Genomic DNA, 21,762 nt, shown 5'->3' on the forward strand with positions numbered 1-21,762 from the left:
AGATCAACACTAGGGAGCAGTATCTCTCCCTCAATAACTGTGATGTGTAGCGTTAGTATTCACTGTGACTGTTGGATATGTTGTGTTTGGAGAGTGTGATGTGTTAGTGTTCGCTGTGACTGTTGGATAGGATGTGTTTGCAGACTGGGTTGTGTTAGTATTCACTGTGGCTGTTGTATATGATGTGCTTGTGAATGCTTTTTCATGTTGTTTCAGGAATCGTGGGATGCCCAGCACATTCCGGTCCTCTTCTCTGTGTTCTGTGGTCTCCTAGTGGCTGTGTCCTATCACCTAAGCAGGCAGAGCAGCGACCCCTCTGTTCTCATGTAAGCACCACTCTGTAGGGCTCATAGCAGGTTACTGTCTAGGGCAGGGGTTCTCAAAATGACTTTGCTTTGGCTCACCTATTGAACAAAACAACAGAAATGTGTTCATTTAAATGACTTGCAAAGCAAAAGACACACTGTAGTATTGTTAGCCTGTCCAGAGTTTAAATGCAGTGTCATCCATAACTAGTAAAGTTCTAAATACTAAACTTAAATTGATCAATTAAATGACAAACTGAAAAGCTGTTTTAGAAAATTATTTGTAAAATGTAGTAATATGGAATATAGGCATTGTTATCGCCCACTTGGGATGCACATTCCTAGAGATTGAGATATAGTGGAGCTGTCTGTATGTACGTCACAGTTTTTATGTAGAGAAGTTCTGAAATATTAAAGAAATTGGCCAGGCTTAAATGTTAGAACTGTTTGAATTAATTTAATGTGTCTCCATTACACATTTAATAAAATACATTTTACAAGAGTATAACATACTAATTCAAGTAGACAAACCTTTTGCTAGTGCCTTATTCAGTGCTGCCACCTTGTGGTTATTTGGTATGTCGTTTTGGGCCTATCCATAAAGTAAAAGAAGTGAAAAGAAAAGCAGTGCAGCCACATGGAATGGGTCCTGATAACCACACAGTATCTCCAGGGGATATTCTATAACAGCTGCATTTATTTATGTATATTATGTATATCAGTAGGCATAGTCCAGATTTTAGCTCAAGTTGGGTTTTAGTTGATTTGATTCAGTTCTTACACACTGCCTCCCTTCCTCACAGCTCATTGGTGCAATTGAAGGTATTTCCCAACCTGAAGGATAAAAATCCAGAGGATCCACTCTCTGAAGTGAAGGATCCATTACCGGAGAAACTGAGGAACTCTGTGGTAAGTGTGTGAGGAGTGCCATGACTGCAAGTGCTAACAGTTTAGTCTTAGTTCATTCTTAGCTCACGCTAATGAAACTGTCAGGAACTTGTATGCTTTGGCCATTGTAGTTGCTTTTTGTCTGTGTCTGTAATTATCCTCCATGTTTCCCTTTCCCCTTGCTGCTAAGGAAGTGATGACTTCCTCCACCCAGCAATCCCAAAGCAACCGAACTTGAAACCTGTACTAGCCCTGCACCCAGTCCTGGGTTTCAGAACTTCCCCTGTTTAGATACATTGAAATGAACAGGTTCCAGAAGTTTGAACAATCAGGCTGCTGGTAAATCAGCTGTCAGCTGATCACACTTCGCATCACACCACGAATAACCCACTCCTGTGTGTTTTGCAGCTTCCCACCCAGTGACTGTTCTGTTAACCATACTCTCCTCTTTCTAGAGTGAACGCCTTCAGTCTGATTTCATCATCTGCATTGTGATTGCTGTTTTATACTTCGCAATCCATGTCAGCACAGTGTTCATTGCATTGCAGGTAATTGTATTCAAGTATTTAAGCTGTGTCAGACTGTTTTAGTTTGGGGGTTGTAAAATACTAGATTATGTTTCATTTCCTAAACGTTTAAATTTGCTTAGTTTTAAAACTCAACATATTGGGAATGTTGGTAAGCACTCCAGCACAGTTCAGAACATACAGTACGATTACAATATTAATGTGTGTAAGACTATGTCCGTACAACGCTGATGTGGATGTGGAACAGACTGAATGATGAATAAACACTGTTTAGACAAAAATAGCAGTTGGATTTCGTGATGAAACAGCTTTGGGATTTGCCTAACGAAGAGGGCCGTACCTACTTTTAGGAATATTAACTTCTACAAAGAGATAATATTATTTGTATGCGTTTACAATAAGCTGTTGCAATTATGCTGTCTGTCTCTCTCTCTGTCTGTATATCTATCTTTTTTTTTAATAGTTGTGGGGCTGTCTATTGAGTACCAAGAGCAGCAATCATTTGCCACCAGGCTGATTGGAAATAGAAAGAATTAAAAAGACACTTATCATTTGTGTTCTTTTCTCCCTGTCCTCCCCCTTCTAGCCTTACTTGAGCTACGTGTTGTATGCGTTGGTGGGTGTTGTTGGTTTGGGAACGCATTACCTGCTGCCTCAGCTCCGCAAGCAGCTGCCTTGGTACTGTTTTTCCCACCCACTGCTCAAAACCAAGGAGTACTACCAGTTTGAGGTCCGAGGTAAGCCAGGCATTTATTACGTTAGTCACAGACAATGTAGTGAATAGGGAATAACCCTTGAACACTTTTCTTTTATTATGCCAACAAACATCACCGGTTATCAATAGAAGCAAGTCGAAAAATCAAACCCCTGATTCATGGTAAATGCACATCCAGGAGCCACAGTGGAAGTTGTGACAATGCGAAGAAAATCATGTTGCAATCTGCCTGTTTCTGCACTCTCTGTAATTAATACCTTTTCTCCAAGTGATGGTTATTCCCCAGGTGGCTATTACAGTCATGTACTACTTTAGCAGTTGCTGAAAATCCAGTCTGCTACAGTCAAATGCCATTGATGGCCAGAAACCTTTTCTTCTTCACTTTGTAACCTACTGTATACAGTACCTTGAAATACTGTAAACTTTAATATTGTCCATACAAATCTGTCTGGAATTCCAAAGAAATTGAGAGAATCCCACAATCAGGATTTCCAGTAGATCCGCATGGGACTCTGGACTTTTAGAATCTTAAAACACTTGCTCAACAGAAAGGGGCCATAAAATAACATTTTAAAAAAAGATCATTTTTTGGTTAATAATGCAATTAATAACCTCTGCAGTAGGCATTTCTTTGCAGTGGATAATTCACCTTGCCTTCAAGAAGGAATGGCCATTTGCTCAGGTATACCAATACTAAATAGAATATGTATAGGGTTTGAAGTTTTCAGTTTTAACCAACAATAACCAAAAAACACCCCTGAAAGCCTATTTAGAAGTTTCAGCTTTTATTTTTTTTAAATTGATAAACGTGGGTTTTGGCAATATATTTTAAATCATGTCAATTATTTACTACTCTCTTTCTATGTAAAGAAAACAGCTTTCATAAGGCGGGCGGTGTGCAAAGACATTGCTGATCAATCATTAGTTTTGTGTACTACGTTATAAGCATAATTTATGTCAGTGCATCATTTGCTTAGCAACAGACTTAATGACCACGAACCCAAACAAACCAGCAACATGGCACAGACAGTTATTTTTTATGGCGTTAGTTTTATTCAGTGGTGAACCGAAAGTTATTGTAAATATAAAACTGCTATACAGTTCTGCTTCTACTAATACACATCTTCTTGTGTACAATGATTATTATTATATTATTATTATTATAGCTACATAAATATCAAATCTTAATCAGAGTACAATGATGCATGTTTAATCTTAGGAAAACATTTAAATAACTTCTTGTATGCTGAGATTAATTACTACCTTACGCTATAGTCATACGATTGGGTGAGCAGAAAATAAAAGCATAAACTGTGGTGTGATAGAAACGCAGACAGTAATGGGTGTAACATGTTACTTCTCACAATTCTCGGATTCAAAATGCATCCAGATTTATACCTTGCCGGAATCCTAATGTGGACATCCTCCCTGCAACACAGTAAGTTAACGTTTGTATATGTATTAGTGAAACATCCATTCAGTGTATTCTAGAAACTGAAAATTGATGTGTTTGAGTGGTGTTTATTTTTAATAACCGAGAATAACTGTTTTGCCAAATATTAATAAAAACCGATAACAACCCCCCTCTGCCCGAACACAACAAGAAATAAAAACCAACAAAGTAAAGCCCTTAATATTTAACACTAAAAAGAGTTCACACAAGTGTGTTACATGGATTTCCAGCCAGTTTAGAGAGTCTTGCTCAGCCCCACTTTGATAGCAGTCACACCCATCTCTTTGTTCTCTGCAGATGCTGCGCAGGTGAAGTGGTTTGAGAAGATCCACGTGTGGATGCTGTTCATGGAGAAGAATGTGCTGTACCCCCTCATTGTCCTCAATGAGCTGAGTGGCAGCGCCCCAGTCATCGCTAGCTCTAAGAAACTCGACAAGGAGTGAGTCCAAATCACCATCAGGGGGCTTGCATCTTTGTCTTGGGTTACTACTGGTATCAATACAACTTAGGTTAATTTGTTTTAATAAAACTGCTCCCACCTTTTATGAACGTATAAACCCACTGGAGTGTTCCTCCTGACATTCAAGATACAAACTTACGTACTGGTATGAAATAATTCTGGTTGGCAATCAAGCCTAGCTCCCCCTAAGTAAATGTGTTTTCAGTAAACCAAGATTTATGGTGCATCTTCTGTCTGAATAAAGCTTTTATTTGGTGTTTTGAGGACAGTTTGTCTTCATTTTCAGGCTGTATACCCGGTGTATAAATGACAGTAACCGGTAGGCTTATATCATTTTCATGCTGTCATGAAACATTAGTGCACAGGTGTTGCCTGCTTTACAGATCTGATTGTTATAGAAGTACTCACTGTCACGTCATGAATAGTATGGCCAAATATAAAACCTGGGCGAGTGATCAATCAGCCTATTTATCCACCCGTTCCAGTACATTTTCATTTTTATTATTACCAATACTACTGTATTAGCGCTATTACATCTTTGGGTGGAAGATCGATTGGGTCTTTCATTACTCCATACTGTGGAGTATGTCACATGGCCTGATTTCAGCTAGGCCACTGTAGTAAAACTGAGCTACACCACAGGAAGTAATTTCTTCCCAGGAAGTAGCAGCAACTTTTACTCCTAGAGTGTTGTTTTTTAAGTATCTGTATATTTAAGTATAAAATACAAGCAAAGATCTGCAAATTATCATATTGCTATTGCTAATCCTAAAAAATAAAAATTGGTTAGCACTCCTTTCAAGCTGTTCTTGCTTTAGCTACAGTGTTCTAGCTGTCAGAAAGGTTACCAGTAGTTTTTAATGCCTGTTACTGCGTGTAGATGTTCCCCCCGCCTGTGCATTAGCCATCAGAAAGGTTAGATAGTTTGCAATGCTTGTAGATGTGTATTGACGTTCCCCTGCCTGTGTTTTAGGTGTCCGGCAGGTTTATTATCTGGCAGTGCGTGTACGTGTAGCTGTGCATTGACGTTCCCCTGCCTGTGTTTTACCTGTCCGGCAGGTTTAGTATCTGGCAGCGTGTGTACGTGTAGCTGTGTATTGAAGCCCCCTGCCTGTGTTTTCCTTAGGATGGGTGCTTTGATGATCACCATCGCTGGTTTAAAGCTCCTGCGCTCCTCGTTCAGCAGTCCCACCTACCAGTACGTGACGGTCCTGTTCACGGTGCTCTTCTTCACCTTCGACTACCAGCCCCTCTCTCAGACTCTGCTGCTGGACCTCTTCCTCATGTCGATTGTCTTCAGCAAGGTAAATGCCCTTCCAGACGTCTTCCACAACCCACTGGTAGTGTGGGGTGACGTTGATCGCTTCTCGCACTAATTCCCTGGTGTAGTGGTTTTCAGCTTTGGTCCTGGCGTTTTATTTTATTTTATTCATTTGTATCCTGGTGGTTTTAAAAAAAGAGCAGTCTCTGTAGCTATACACTACTTAAACACTGAGACTGTCTATTAAACTGATGCCACGACCTGGCTTAAAAACCAGACACACCCTGAAACTGCTCATACTACAGTCGGTGCCGCTTTATCGGGACGACTCGGGAGAAGTAAAAATATCCAGAAAAAGCAACAGTCCCATTTAAACAAGAGGCATTTGAGACTACCTTATTCACACTTGATTAAATGTAAAATATATAATTTAAGAGTCAATTGTTTTTTTTTTTTATTCCTAAAAAAGCTAAATGAATCTACATGAAGAAAAAGAATGAAATTAGATCTTACCATAAGGCGAGACACCTGAGATGTTGACACGACAACTTTCTTTGCAGCAGCTTCCCGAGAAACCACAGGAGACGTAATCACGTACTCACTGCACTGTGCTATGCGAACCTGTCTTGCTCTGAAAAGCATTCTCTGTTCATCATTTGAAAATACTGTATCCCAATTAAATGACATATATAGCATTGGGAAGAACCGTCTGCCAGTTTCATCCCATTTAAGGAGAAATTCCAAATTATCAATATCCCAGTTAGGTGGTGTCGACTGTATTTGCCATTAGTGACTCTGTATATTTGTAACTTGTAACAAAACTGCAAATAAATCTGATATCGCAGACATTCTAATGTACTGAACAGCTTGGTACCAGGTTTGCTATATTCCTGTGAGATTTCTGTATTGTAACATGGTACTGGCTAACTTACTAAATGGCTAAACTTTACCCATGTTCGTCCCAGTACCTAGACTGAACCTTTCTTGTTCCATTCAGCTCATGTGACAGTTACCCTTCAACTCTCATAGCCCCACCTACTCTACATTTTTATCGACAGAGTTGAAAGGTTACACTGTCAGATGATTTGAATACAATGAGGAAGACAGGAAGGTAAAGGCTGGTTTACAGCAGTAACTCAACATTGAAGTAACATAACTACTCGGAATGATTGCAAACACAATAACAGAGCATGGGAATGTGGAATGAGTTGGTTTGGTTTGTGAGGGCTGGCCTTTTCTCTTTTCAGCTATGGGAGCTGTTCTACAAGCTGCGCTTTGTGTACACCTACATTGCACCCTGGCAGATCACCTGGGGATCCGCCTTCCACGCCTTCGCCCAGCCCTTCGCTGTGCCTCGTATCCTTCCCACCACAAACCAGCCTCTTGCCAATAGGAAAAGCTGCATCACTGGAAGTTGCATCATAGAGATGCTGTTCACTGAAGCAATAGAACCCTGATAGAGGACATTACTGTTGTAGTTTACTGTATCAGGAGGGTAAGAGGGTTAATCGGCACAATAGAAAGTCATTGCACCTGATCTAAAACGGTGTTTGTCATTTTTCAATCGCATCTAGTGCATTTTATCCAAATATAAGTGATAAGTTTTCCTTTGATGCTCAAATATAAGAGATATGTTTCTGTAGCTACTCAAATATAAGTGATACATTTCTTTTGATGCTCAGTATAGCTTCTAGATTTGCAGATTGAAAACTCGGGTAGAAAATGCAGTTATTTAGTTTGGCAGTTACATGTGTTGCATTTTAATTTGCTTCATTGGTGCAGCTCGTTAGCTACTGTTTTTTTCTTTCCCACCTTGTGGGGAAAACCTCTCTTGCATTCAACACATACCAGTAATGTTTTGCACTAGTTTCTCAAAGTATTTCCAGTAACCATTTCCAGGGTTTGATAACCTGATATCTGAGCATAACAGCCTTCTTGGTCTCTTATTGTTTTGTTGTAGCTTGTTTGGGGTTTTCCAAGGCTTGGTCTTGCTCAATTGAATATTTTTATTGGACTAATGAATGATGAGTTATTGTAGAAGTGCTAGACTGGTAAGTTCTTGTCCTTGACCAGCGCTGTACAGACTCAGCGATGCTGTTTGTTCAGGCTGTGGTCTCTGCTATCTTCTCCACTCCCCTCAACCCTTTCCTGGGCAGCGCTATATTCATCACCTCCTACGTGCGGCCTGTCAAGTTCTGGGAGAGGGACTACAAGTAGGTGTTTCTGGTCACTCCTTACTGGGGTTAGAGTGTTAGTTTCAATGTTAGCCAAGTGTTAAACATTAACCATTGTCAAAACATAGTTTTTATAAAATAGTAAGTGTACGGTGGAATACTCATTTATTTTACCATTTTTTCGATATGCACATAAAATTTTCACAAGAACCTTCAGTTTTACTGTTGATCTTTCTGTTCTAACTTTACCACAAAACAACAAGGTTTTACTTCCTGTGTTAGAGGAAAAATAGACTAAATCTGGGGGGGGGGGGGGGGGGGGGGGGGGGGGGGGGGGGGGGGGTTTGCACAGATTTTAAAGTTGGGCACAATGTAATCAGAGTCTAGAATAAATCAACATTGTTTATTTTATTCTACTGCTGGTTGGAAAGCAGTAAGACCTCAGTGGCTGTCTTATATGTTAAATTAACTTATTTTTTCCCTTTTCTTTCTCGTAGCACAAAGCGGGTCGATAACTCTAACACCAGACTGGCATCTCAGCTTGACAGGAACCCAGGTAGGATCAAGGAGTTTCATTAAGAAAGCGATCCATTTACTAAAATCACACAAACAAAACGTGATGTTTTAGGGTGCCAAAAAATAATTAAAGGAAATCATTACAATTTCAAGAACCAATTCTAAGCAAGTTCACTTCATGGGAAAACTAGTAGACAAACAAATCTAGTGCCGCTGTCAGTGTAGTGATTAGACTATTGTTGTGGTTTTCACAGAAAAAAGAAACTGGCCCTGTCTGTGTGAATCAATTGTAGATACCATATATTTGATATATTTGGAAGATCATAAAACTGGCCCACAACTTTAACTGAATTGAATAGATTTTTTTTTTTTATTGGTAACATTTTGTGCATGTTGTTATACAGACAGTTTGCCTTGACTGTCTGGCCATGTGGACGAGGCAATCGGAGCCCTGTTAGGATTAGTAAAGGAAGGGATGGCTACAAGGATATGGTGGAGGAAGCTAGAGGGATGCGAAACCAAGCGCAAATGGAGGGCAGCATTGGCTACTCAGCTGATCAATTAGATTAGGAACATTTTAGGAATTTTCCCTGATCCCAAACTATAGATTCCAAACTACAATTGATGATTCTCTGCAGGCCCAGGAGGGGGTGGAAGAAAGAGGAAGAGGTAAGGAATTATCTAGGGTATAGTTTTTTTGTTAAAGACAATTGGTTATAAGATGTGCTATTAATTTGTAATTGATTGGGGAATAGGAAAGTTAAGTTAATCCTTTTTTAAAAAAAAAAAAACAACAACTGTGAATCCTATCAGTCATTTGATTCCTTCATAACACTCAAAAGCATTGTTCATGCCTGCATTACATATGTATTGCTTTGTTCTTCCATGCAGGTTCTGATGACAATAACCTGAACTCGATCTTCTATGAGCACCTGACCCGCTCCCTGCAGCACAGCCTGTGTGGGGACCTGCTGCTGGGGCGCTGGGGTAACTACAGCACGGGAGACTGCTTCATCCTGGCATCAGACTACCTCAATGCACTGGTGCACCTCATCGAGATCGGAAATGGACTGGTCACCTTCCAGCTGAGGGGCCTGGAGTTCAGGGGTGAGGGTGCTCTGCTTCTCTCAGTTCTGAATTTATTTGTATGAATTTGTAGACTGGCTAGCCTGGTGATGGGGCGAATATAGGTGGATCTGTTTTAATGCACGCAACTTCATGAACTCTGCGTTGAAGCAGTGCTGATGGCATAAAAACTATTTTTATTGCAATCAGTTTTGTGCTCCAAAAATTAACTGCTTCTATCTACAGTTACGTTATTTGCTCTTGTCATAAAAGGTGTTCTAGTTTTCCAGACTTTCGCTTTGAATTGTCCATTTATCCTGCCACTACACTGTAGATTCACTCCTTGTGTAGCAGGTGAGGCCTTAACACCTGTTGGAAAGAGAATCGTAGTGGCAGGTTAAATGGACTTCACCAGTCTAAGTGATAGTACGTAATGGTCCACATTTTGAATGAGAGCTCTAAAAAATGGGGACTTTTACTGCAAGTATATTAATTTGAGTGTAGACAACAATTCCTTGACTGAAAATTTAGCATTAAACATCTTGAACCAGCCTTACCACCTGAGAATAAGGACAGACCAGTGGTTGTCATTGTTGGGATTCCTTACAGAGAGAGCAGAGGCTGGGTTCTGTGTAGCCGTGAGAGACACAGAGTGAGTAGTGAGTGACCATTTCCCCTCTGTCATCAGGTACGTACTGCCAGCAGCGCGAGGTGGAGGCGATCACAGAGGGGGTGGAGGAGGACGAGGGGTTCTGCTGCTGTGAGCCAGGTCACCTCCCTCACGTGCTGTCCTTCAATGCAGCCTTCGGGCAGCGCTGGCTGGCCTGGGAGGTCCTAGTCACCAAGTACGTGCTGGAGGGGTACAGCATCACCGACAACAGCGCCGCCTCCATGCTGCAGGTGTTTGACCTGCGCCGTATCCTCACCACATACTACGTCAAGGTAACTCCCAGCGCCACTGTCACACTGAGCATCAGCCTGCCCTGAGAATACTTTACTAACCATTCTCTACACTGACACCTGAATGAGCTTGCTTGCAGAGGGTGGGGAGGGCAGTCATTGGAACAGCACGGGGTAAATGAATGGGGTTTAGAACGGGGTTCATTGCAGTGGAAACACAGCTGTGCTTTGTTATAGCAGGATAAAGGGGGTCCATACATATGCACAGCTAACATATTTACTTACATCTACCACTTATTGAATTTCAATTGACATTCTTTAGCACAAGTTATAGGACCCCAGAATTGTGGTTTATGTATCTGTCTGTCGTTTATATAGAGAGCAGTGGTTCCTTTCTAATCTGTGCTTTCATTCTACGACTGTTTCACTGTTCTGGAAAAAAAAAAAAAAAAAAACTAGTCTGTCTCCAGCCTTTTTGCTCTGCATAACTCGGTTGGAATGAATAAATTAAAATTAAAATTAAAAAATCACAGTTTTAGTACTTGTCATTTTTAAAATTTGTGTAGGTGTTGCCAGGGATAAAGGAATATCCCTATTATTTCCATATTATATGTCTCTTGAGAGGTTAGTTGAATAGTAACAGAAGTTAATGTGAAACAAAAAGAAGCTATTTGTTGCTTGACTTGTGAACTGTACCGTAGTGGGAATGATCGATTTCAGTCCATGTTATTATAGGGGTTTATTCAGCCAGGTGTAATATCTTCCAAGACTATATGCCAAAAGGAAATTCTCTTAAAACTACTTCTGGAAGTAATGTGTTCAGTCTGTTCTTGACATTGGTCAGTTCCTGTTTTGGTTCATGACAATCTCGGCTACCTTCTAAGAAAAGGAAGCCTCCGTGTCACAAATACAATCCAGAATATTTACACGTACTGGATCTGAGGATGAACCAAAGCTCCAGTGCATTATTTTTTTCAGGAGGTTTTGTCAAATAAAGCTCTTAAATCTTCAAAATTGAGATGCCGTTTATCTACACACATTCAGAATGTGAAAAACTTTTTAAACAAAAGAAACAGAAACTTTGCCATCAGCAGTGTTCAAATTTGCTTAATTAACTGGTAGTGAAGGTTCAAGCCCAGGGTTCTCATTAACTTAGGTATGTTATTTAAATATTTTACTTTCTACATGTACATATACAAATACGCATACAAATTAGTATGAAAATGCTGTTGTGAAAAAAGTGGTCCACGGGAAAAATCCAAACCTTGAAAAAGGTTGGGAACCACTGATCTAGAGAAATTAAATTGTTGGTAATGACAATAAAAATTTATATTATGTAAATAAACTCTTTTGCTGTCTTGGTTTTAATATATAAAATGGTGTCAAACTGACCCATCGAAGTATTGAGTAGGCCCTACCCTGCTTCGCAATCAGGGGAGAATCAGGTTGCTGTGTCTGCTAGCCGCTCTTCCTCTGCCTCTGTGTTCACCCCTCCCCTGCTCTCCAACCTCCAGGGGATCATCTACTACGTTACGGCCTCCACAAAGCTGGAGGAGTGGCTGTCCAGCGAGAGCGTGCAGGAGGGACTGCGCTGCTGCCGGGACCGGGGCTATGTGGACGTGGACCCCACCTTCAACCCCAACATCGACGAGGACTACGACCACAGGCTCGCCGGCATCTCCAGGGAAAGCTTCTGCGGGATCTACCTGGGCTGGATCCAGTACTGTGCCTCCCGCCGGGTGAAGGTAACGCGCAGAGCAATGGCTGCTGGGCTGCAAGCTCATTTACAGGTCCTGCAATAAAAATGACAGGATAAGCGTTCTTAGGCTACATTCACACTGACTAAGTTTCAAACAGACTCGGTCTGGTTCGTTTAGTTTGAAACAATGTACCAGTGTGCTTGCTGTTCACACTTCTCTGCGAACAAAGGGACCGAGTTCGTTTGGATGCAAACTAAAGTTTGTTTTTTGGTCCTTGTATTTTTTTTTTTTTTTTTTTTTTTTTTTTTCAGGGCCAATCAGTTTGTGTTCACAATGCAGTTTTAAGTGCACTCGGTTTGTTTTATATGTTGTGTGAACCGGATATTTATAATATAGTGCAAGGCATATTGAAAGATGGCAGCTATTGATATATTGCTCCGGTTTTTAATGTAGCATGTTTTAGATTCTCACATTATTGCTGTGGAAGAAACTACTGGAGGAGCACTTCATTAATTTAATCAATACATGTACTGAATGCTTACAGTAGGAGAATAATGCAGTTTACCCAATTCTGCACGTCTCTCCTGCATTAATCCTTTGTGACCAAATCCGACATTAAAAAATTTATTTTCGGTTTAGCGTTGGATATTTTTTCAGAAAAAGCAGAGAAAAGCTTTCAATGGCCGAGAGAAGCCAGAAAAATAAATGAGGGCAGATCTGAGCAGTATGCATAGTCCCTTCACCACAGACAGCACAGACATGAACATAGAAGATAGGTGCTTCCGCATTCACCGCTCATAGAAAATCGCTAACATTTTCCAAGCTTTTTGAGATGTTACAGTAATAAAATAATGACTTGAATAGCATTATTGAGGAGTTTGGTGATTAAAGCAAGTGATCAGGAGATGATTTATTAGTATGCACAACTATGAAGACATAGTTATAAATACAGCGAATAAGGGGCGGGGCAGGGCTGGAGATGCAGTACTGAGTGTCATGTTGATATGCAGTGCCTTTTAACCCTGTTTTACTCTGAATAAAATTACTTTTAAACAGCGCATGTAAAATAAACAGCTTGTGTGAAAATAAATTAGACCTGATGCGGTTGACAGGTGCTGAATAAATGGACCGCAAAGGGTAAAACAGAGTAATTTTATGAAGTGAGTTTTTTGTGAGTTTTGGTGTTTGACCAAATTTCTGTCGGAGCGTCAGACTGTTTCTCCCACTGTCCAGATTTCCAGTGTGAAAAACTGGGACATTTTTTTCTTTTTTCAATTCACTGACGCCGCAGCAAGTCTGAAGCCGTTAAAATAACAGTACATGATAACACAATAGTTAAAAAATTGTTAAAAATAATTGTTTTGTTTATATTGTCTCAGTCAGCACATGTTAAATATACAAAAAGCCACATTTAAAAATTAGATCCGCTATTACTGTTTAAATATATGCTATACACATCAGAATGATTTAAACAAATAATCCATATAAATGTTTATTTTATTTTTGAATGACGCACAACCTAATACTCTGTTATTAACTTGCAGAGCACACTGATTTTTGTACTTAATTAAAATAGCAAAACTGGGACGATTAACAATTTTACTGTTTCCAACCAGGACAACAAATTAAGGCTAAAACTGCGACAATCCTAGTTTTCATGGGGTGTTTTGTAACCCTAATGTACAATCCCAGTTTTCATGGGGTGTCTTGTAACGCTAATGTAGTTCCCAAAGACATTTTTCTTTTTTTACTATACTTGTTTCCTCAGAATATGAACTAAACTATGTGCAAAGTGTTTAATTACCTTGTATAGTTTGATTCCATTTTGAAAACTTAAAGACAAGGGTACCTTTGATCAACATCTGGACATGCTGTAAAATGCTGAGAAATGTTGTTGTTGGTGTTGTTGAAATAGCTGAATCTGTGCTTTTTTTGGTGCTGACATACACTGTATAACCCCATTCACAATCAGACTGTTTGTGTTGTGTGCTCTTTCCCAGCCTCTGAACTCGGACAAGGACTCTGCTGTGGTGACTCTGTGCTACGGGCTGTGTGTCCTGGGGAGAAGAGCTCTGGGGACCGCCTCTCACCACATGTCCAGGTAACACTGCCTGCCTTTATCTAACAGACGAAGCAAGTTTAAATCTCTACTTCATGGTACCACTGGATTATTAATGCACTATAGCACCGGAGGCGATTTAGGTGTATGTTTTAATGTAGAAAAGTGAAATGATATTGAATGCAAGGGGCCCAGTGATAATGTGGTGCTAAGAAGTAAGACATCTGATTGTAAGGCCTTTAAGTCTTATCTTGAAGCTATCCTCGACACGTGATCACAGGCGCACAATAACTTTTTTTTGTTGGTGTGCTTCTCAGCAGTAATCTTGAGTCATTCCTGTACGGCCTGCACGCTCTCTTCAAGGGAGATTTCCGCATCTCCTCGGTCAGGGACGAGTGGATATTCGCAGACATGGAGCTCCTCAAGAAAGTGGTGGTTCCAGGGATACGTATGTCTCTCAAACTGCACCAGGTAGCTGCACAGAGCTGGGGCCGTCATCATTGACAGCTGTAGCTAGGGCTGTATTTTCTCACTGTAAAAAATTGCTTATTTCATGTTCTAAAAGTAGGTATTTCAAGATATGTCATGATTTAAACATAGTATTTATTAAAGTATAAAAAATAGCCTTATCACTTTCAAAATTGATCATTTTCTCTAGTTATTACACAACAAATATCCCTAAATATTTAAATGCTTGTCTGAAAAACAGTAAATTCTAAATTGTACAATATTTAGTTTTTTAGATCCACCTTTTAAAGACATTGTTATCAAACAAAATAAAAACATACATGAATGTAAAAATAACAAGAGACACCTGAAATGTCCCCTTCTTGTAAAGTTGTATCGATATTGTGATTTTCATACTGTGATGGTAATATAAAAAATAACGCGCTACTCGATAATACCGTCATTTGTGAAGCCCCAACACCACATATAGATTGAGAATATAAAACTCGACAACATACTCGCCACCAGCCCACCAAAAATCATACGCAGTCAAAACCATGTGCCACTCCTAAAAATAAATAAAATAACATACACTAAGTCAAAACCATGTCCTTATCTTAAATTTAGCTTTGTAGGAATCACTTTCATAAAGCTTCTTGGAATTCCTGTGCTTGAAGGACAATATATACAGCAAGTGTTATTGCTATGGTGTGGTCCTGAACTCTCCCTCTGGCTCTTGCTCTCCCAGGATCACTTCACCTCCCCGGATGAGTACGAGGAGCCGGCTGTGCTGTTTGAAGCGATCTCGACTCACGAGCAGACCCTGGTGATCGCGCACGAGGGGGACCCAGCCTGGCGCAGTGCGGTGCTCTCTAATGCCCCCTCCCTGCTGGCACTCCGCCACGTCATGGATGAGGGCACCAACGAGTACAAGATCATCATGCTGAACCGCCGCTACCTCAGCTTTCGTGTTATCAAGGTGAGAACCATGCAGACAGGCAGGCAGGCAGGAGAAAAACCAGTGCTGCTCAGTACTGCAGTCTTACAATTATGTTGCAATGGTTTGTACCAGGGGATAAGTGTAAAGGTCAAATTTAAAAGCAGCTTGTTGTCTGGAGCTTAAAAAAAAGTTTTTAAGGAACATTTTAGTTTCTCATCATCATTTTAGTTCTTAATTCTCTTAAAAAAAGTTTATTTTTCTACTGTAACCCAGTCTTTAAAGATGTCTAAGTAGGAAGAAGAGATGTTTTTTCTCTTGTATTTATTGTATTATCGGACCAGGTCTGACATTACAATTTTCCCTTTCCAGTCCGATGTCGAACCATGTTCGACATCATCAAAAAGACACAGCTCTAGTCGTTTTTTTCTCCAGAAAAAGCAGAGAAAACATTTAAATGAACGAGTGAGACCGATAGGAGCCGAATGAAGCCGAAACTAAAAAAATGGGGGCGTATCTGAGCAATACACATAGCCCCTTCACCACAGAGGTAACATGGACTCAAACAAAAGATAGGAGATAGCTGCTTTCGCATCCAGTGCTCAAATAATATCACGGACATTTGCAGAGTTTTTTGAGATGTTATAGTAATAAAATAATGACTTGGATCGCATTATCAAGGAGTTTGGTGATAAAATGAGTGATCAGGAGAGGATTTATTAGTATGCACGTCTATGAAGAGGTATGTGAAAAATACAGGGAACAAGGGGTGGGGCTTGGCTGGAGATGCAGTACTGATGTCCTTTTGCTATGCAGGGCGTTGTAAACCTGTTTTCTCTGGGGGAGGGGGATTTAAACAGCGCGTGTGAAAATAAATTGGACCTGACGCACCTGACAAGCGCTGATAAATGGACCGCTAAAGGGTTAAGGACGGGTGTGTGTGCTCTCTTTCTCCAGGTCAATAAGGAGTGCGTGCGCGGGCTATGGGCCGGGCAGCAGCAGGAGCTGGTTTTCCTGCGGAACCGCAACCCCGAGCGTGGCAGCATCCAGAACGCTAAGCAAGCTCTGCGCAACATGATCAACTCGTCCTGCGACCAGCCCATCGGGTACCCCATCTACGTGTCCCCCCTCACCACGTCCTACTGCAACTCCCACAGCCAGCTGCGGGACATCATGGGGGGGGCCATCAGCATCGGAAACATCCGCAACTTCATCGTCAACACCTGGCACAGGTACAGAGGGAGGAGTGTGCTAACACTGCTTATACCTTAAAAATATTACTATGCAGACTTTTTATATTTTCAGTGTGTTCTAGAAATTCCCTGGGCAAAACCTAACTGCACCCTTTGTTTTGACCTACGACCTAATATGAGTGCCATATAGTATATCTTGCGCCTTTTGATTGCAAATATCAAACCCTTTGAGATATTTGCTTCATTCTCTGTAGTCTGCTGTATTCTGTGGTTTCCTGGGTTGGATATGATTTTGGGTATTGTACAAGAACCATCAGCCCATTATTTTAAAAAGGTAAAACGAACCAAATTTTATGTACAATGAAAATGCATTTGCGGCATATTTGGGAGCCCACCCCCCACTTTCCTGCATGTAGGCAGTTCATATTACCATCCCTTAATTTTAATATAGCAGCAGAAGTCAAAAGTTACGACTAGACTTACCTGATTGATTTTGACAGCCCTCAGTGAGTTTCTAATTTAGGCTTCATTTTGACCTAATAATTTAAATAAAACAGCCAAATGCATTTTTTGAAAGAAAATAAGTGTTAGTTGAGGTCCCAAACCATTGTGAAACTGGAATAAACAGTAAAAAAAGGGAAAGAACTTGATAGTAATTTGAGGGACGAAGCACCTGGATTCAAAGGCGAGTGCTTGCCTACTGCTTGGAGTCATAGTGCAGATATCTGGAAGATGCTTTAAATTAGATGCTCCTGTGAGCAGGTCAGTTTGTTTTTATTAAGGTCGTTTTAATTTAGTGTGCGTGTATTGAAATTAGTTCAGTTAATCTGATTACTTTGTTACTGCATTCAATTGGCATATTGATGAAATTCAAGTGTAAGGGTCTTATCCCTGATGTCATATGTATTATTTTAATGGTCTATAATAAAGCAGCATCTTTAACAATTATAGACTGTACTTCAAAAAAGGGCTGAAAGAGTTGATAAATAACCAAACTGATCATAAACCACTTGGATCCCTAATATGAGCACTTAATGGTAAATGTGTTGGTGAACTTGGCATAGACCTCTCACCTAATATGTCTGTCATATTGAGGTTATGTGACTTGTCTTAAGGTTTGTTATTGATGGAAACTTTAATTCACTGTTTCTCCATACTATTGTTAAGGGAATAAGTAGTAATTGTATTTGAGAAAAAAAAAAAAATTTATAAAGAACTTTAAAGAATTGTTTTTTTAATGTCTGTTTTGGCAGATTTAGTTGGGGTGCCTAGAACTGCTTTACACTGCTTTAGAAACATTTAATCTCTGAGAACAGTAGAATATAATGTCTCAAATCTTGCTTGGCTCTCCCGAGCAGGTTGCGGAAAGGCTGTGGAGCCGGGTGCAACAGCGGCGGGAACATCGAGGAGTCTGACGCTGGAGGAGGGGTCTTGTGTGGTAACAGCAATGGGGTGGGGGTGGAGTTACAGCAGAGTGGCATCTCACAGGGAGGGACAGCTGGACTGGCACCCCCTGTCTCCTACCAGCCCCACGCCATGGGTGAGCACTGTTCTTAACACAGACTGGAGCTCAGCAATGTGTTTCAAAATACCTATGAAATATACACTACCGGTCAGAAGTTTTAGAACACCCCCATTTGTCCAGTTTTTATTGAAATTTAAGCAGTTCAAGTCCAGTGAATAACCTGAAATGGTACAAAGGTAAGCGGTAAACTGCCAGAGGTTAAAAAAAAAAGTTTAGGTTACCAAAAACTGAAAAATAATGTACATTTCAGAGTTATACAAAAAGGCCTTTTTCAGGGAACAAGTAATGGGTAACAACTTACAGCTGTTCTGAGGCAATGGAAGTAAATTAAGCCTTGAAAGTTGATGCTAACAATTCCTACAGGTGTCCCAACTTTTGTTGATTACTTACAAACCCTCTGTCTGTATAAAAGCAGCGGTGGAACAGACTGTGTTACTACACCCTCTTAAGCATTATTTGGACAGTATTGTACTGCAGGAAGTAGTATATTGCTATCATAATGGCGAGAAAAAGGCAATTAACAAAGGAAGACAGACAGACCATTATAACCCTTAAAAGTGTAGGTCTTTCCTTTAGAGAAATTGCAAAGAAAGCCAAGGTGTCAGTGAGTACAGTTTCCTACACCATCAAAAGGCACTTGGAAACTGGAGGAAACTCTGACAGGAAGAGGTCTGGCAGACCCAAAGCCATAACAGAATCAAAAGACAAGTTTCTGAGAGTCAACAGCTTGCGTGATAGGTGGCTCACAGGACAACAGCTTCAAGCAAAGCTTAACACTGGTCGAAGTAAGCAAGTCTCAGTTTCAACTGTGAAGAGAAGACAAGTGCAACACATTTGTGGGAACTTCTGCAACAGTGTTGGGAAGAACTTTCTGAACAATATTTGATTTCCATTGTAGAAAGAATGCCACGAGTGTGTTCGGCTGTTATATCTGCAAAAGGTGGCTACTTTGATGTCAGAAATTTAGATTAAATTTTATTAAACAAAACGATTCCATGATTTCTTTTTTATCGCCAATTGTTTATTTGTTCTATGCTTTAATTTCAGAGTACATTGAGACATTAAACTGCGTAGATTTCAATAAAAACTGGAAAAATGGAGGTGTTCTAAAACTTTTGACCAGTAGTGTAGATAGATTTAAAAAAAAGTTCTCTCTTTCTGCACAAAGTAACTTTACAGAATTAAGTAGTGTCTTTTTAATACTAAAAAAGAAATACAAATAAAGGCATATTGGTATATAGGATGGGTCTCCAGCCCTGGTCCTGGAGAGCTACTGTGGCTACTGGTTTTTGTTTCAACCAATCTCTGTTACTTAATTCAACCAATTATTGGCTTAATTAGTCAAGATTTACAGGTGTTCCAGATCTTTAGCCACTGATGATGTAAAGACACTTATAAAACCTGCTGGATAGGGGCTCTCCAGGACCAGGGTTGGAGACCCCTGGTATATAGAATAGTTTACTGGTCTACAGTTTTGAGTGGAGTTCTCTTTCCTATACCAATAGAGTGCTCTGCTGTGTTGAGTGGAGATAACTTTTTCTATACCTACACCTTTTTTGAGTATAAATACAGTGTTAAAATGAACTGCGAGTGCTTGGGTGACTCTTGTTCTCTGTATGACCCCCTTCCCTCTCCGCCTTTCCTCCCACACAGGCACCAGTCACAGCTCCCAGTCGGTGCAGTCAGGCCTGGTGCGTCACTCCCCAGCCCGGGCCTCGGTAGCCAGCCAGTCCTCGTACCGCTACAGCAGCAGCCGTCACTCCTCCCTGCGCACCTCTGCCACAGGACTGGAGCCCTGCCGCCGCTCCTCCACCAGCCAGCTCTCCCTGCGCACCCTGCCCACCTCCCTACAGCTGCGCCTGTCCGTCGCAACCGCCAGCAGTGACCCGGCTGGGCCCTCCGCCAGCCTGTCCAGCCACAGCATCCCCCCCTGCAAGAGGCACGCGCTGGCAGGGCTACTGGGGAGCGAGGGGCTGGGTGGCCCTGAGACACACCGCAGAGATGACATCGTCTACAGGGTGCAGGTGAGCCGAAGCCAGAGACATGACTAAAGTCATCTTGATGTTGCTTTAACAGTGATTTATACTCTATTCAAGTAAAGTGGTTTATACTCTGGGTTCTGAAATCTGAGGGCCTGTGTGGCTTTTCAGTGTCAAAACCATGGAATGTAATGTTCTGATCACAATCTGATCACAAAAGGGTGCGGATCTGAGCAATACACAGTCCCTGCACCACAGAGATAACACGGACATAAACAAAGAAGATAGCTGCTTCTGCATCCACCGCTCAAAGAATATCACAGACATTTTCCAAGCTTTTTAAGACGTTATAGTAATAAAATAATGACTTGGATCGCATTATTGAGGAGTTTGGTGATAAAACGATCAGTAGAGGATTTATCAGTATGCACAACTATGAAGAGGTATGTGAAAAAGCACAGCAAACAAGGGGTGGGAGATTCAGTACTAAGGGTCGTTTTGATATGCAGTGCCTTTTAAACCTATTTTACTGTGAAAAAAAGTTTTAAACAGTGCATGTAAAATAAACAGCGTGTGTGAAAATAAATTGGACCTAACAAGCGCAGAATAAATGGACTGCTAAGGGTTAAATAACATACACGCAATTGTATAATACTAATATATTCTCAAATATATAACTTTAAGATTCATACATGTATAAATCTAAACCCACAACCGATACCCCTGCCTTCAGTGATAATTATTACAGAAACAATATGATAACAAATGTTGCAACATTGTTTTTAAAGTCACTGTAGTAAGCAGACAGTAATATACATCATATATTCATTTATAAACAGCCCCAACGTTTTAAAGAAGCAATTACATTTTCTTGAATCTGTCTGGTGGATCCTCCAGCTGCAGTACATATAGCATTAGATGTTTCCATTCTGTGAAAGATGGACATTTCTCTCCTTTCCGCTATTTAAGGAGTCCCTTTTTTTTTAGTATTAAAGAACAAAAGCTAAAGGCAATAGTAATATCACTTCTATTAAATGACTTCCTGCATGTTGTTACACCTAAAATGCAGAGTTAGGCATCACTGTGTGCCTTTACTTTGTAAATCCCAGAAATGTATTCATGAAGTTGAGCTGGTCTTGTTGGCTGTAAGCCCTCAATGTGCGCTTTGCTGCAGGTCATTGACTCAAGCCAGGTGCTAGAGACCATTAACCTGTCGAAGCGCAAGGAGCTACAGTGGCCAGACGAGGTGATGAGGCTGAGAGCTGGTAGGAGCTGCTGGAGGGAGTGGAGCCCGCAGGAGGGCATGGAGGGACACGTGAGTCTGCAAACAATTACAACCCGGGGTTAAGGGAGAGCTCACAACCAGATCATACGAAATAAAATCAAGTAGCGCATATTTTCTCTGTTTACTCTTTACCTCCCGACTCACATTCTGCCTCTGAACACATCAACCTTCTATCACCCGTGATCACCCGATCACAGGTGCTGTGGCTGGAGCCTTAATTATTTAATCACTTGCTCAATTCACGGCTCCAGCCACATTCCCACGTGATTTTGGAGGAAGGATTTTATCTTCCTCCGTATCTCCCACTATTACGCACGCACACACGCACGCACGCACACCCGTGCTCTTATACCAACATACCTTTTAACTCACC

General features: G+C 40.8%; 1 protein-coding gene across 11 annotated transcripts in view; it reads left to right on the forward strand.

The window, feature by feature from the left end:
- The window catches only part of LOC121329786 (pecanex-like protein 1), an 80,087-nt gene that overhangs the window by 56,119 nt on the left and 2,206 nt on the right, over window positions 1–21,762 (forward strand). For 6 of the 11 annotated variants that reach the window (XM_041275579.1, XM_041275581.1, XM_041275582.1 and 3 more), the window contains 19 exons: window positions 217–326; window positions 1,109–1,214; window positions 1,649–1,741; window positions 2,307–2,457; window positions 4,186–4,327; window positions 5,475–5,652; window positions 6,857–6,965; window positions 7,693–7,822; window positions 8,281–8,339; window positions 9,191–9,406; window positions 10,053–10,306; window positions 11,779–12,009; window positions 13,965–14,065; window positions 14,341–14,494; window positions 15,219–15,449; window positions 16,365–16,639; window positions 17,959–18,140; window positions 19,779–20,149; window positions 21,279–21,419. In XM_041275579.1, the coding sequence (XP_041131513.1) occupies window positions 217–326; window positions 1,109–1,214; window positions 1,649–1,741; window positions 2,307–2,457; window positions 4,186–4,327; window positions 5,475–5,652; window positions 6,857–6,965; window positions 7,693–7,822; window positions 8,281–8,339; window positions 9,191–9,406; window positions 10,053–10,306; window positions 11,779–12,009; window positions 13,965–14,065; window positions 14,341–14,494; window positions 15,219–15,449; window positions 16,365–16,639; window positions 17,959–18,140; window positions 19,779–20,149; window positions 21,279–21,419 (3,234 nt within the window). The remainder of the gene's footprint in view (window positions 1–216; window positions 327–1,108; window positions 1,215–1,648; window positions 1,742–2,306; window positions 2,458–4,185; window positions 4,328–5,474; window positions 5,653–6,856; window positions 6,966–7,692; window positions 7,823–8,280; window positions 8,340–9,190; window positions 9,407–10,052; window positions 10,307–11,778; window positions 12,010–13,964; window positions 14,066–14,340; window positions 14,495–15,218; window positions 15,450–16,364; window positions 16,640–17,958; window positions 18,141–19,778; window positions 20,150–21,278; window positions 21,420–21,762) is intronic. The other 5 variants (XM_041275580.1, XM_041275584.1, XM_041275585.1 and 2 more) reach the window with 2 other exon arrangements.

The sequence above is a fragment of the Polyodon spathula genome, chromosome 17 (assembly GCF_017654505.1).
Source record: "Polyodon spathula isolate WHYD16114869_AA chromosome 17, ASM1765450v1, whole genome shotgun sequence".
In the NCBI taxonomy this organism is placed as follows: domain Eukaryota; kingdom Metazoa; phylum Chordata; class Actinopteri; order Acipenseriformes; family Polyodontidae; genus Polyodon; species Polyodon spathula.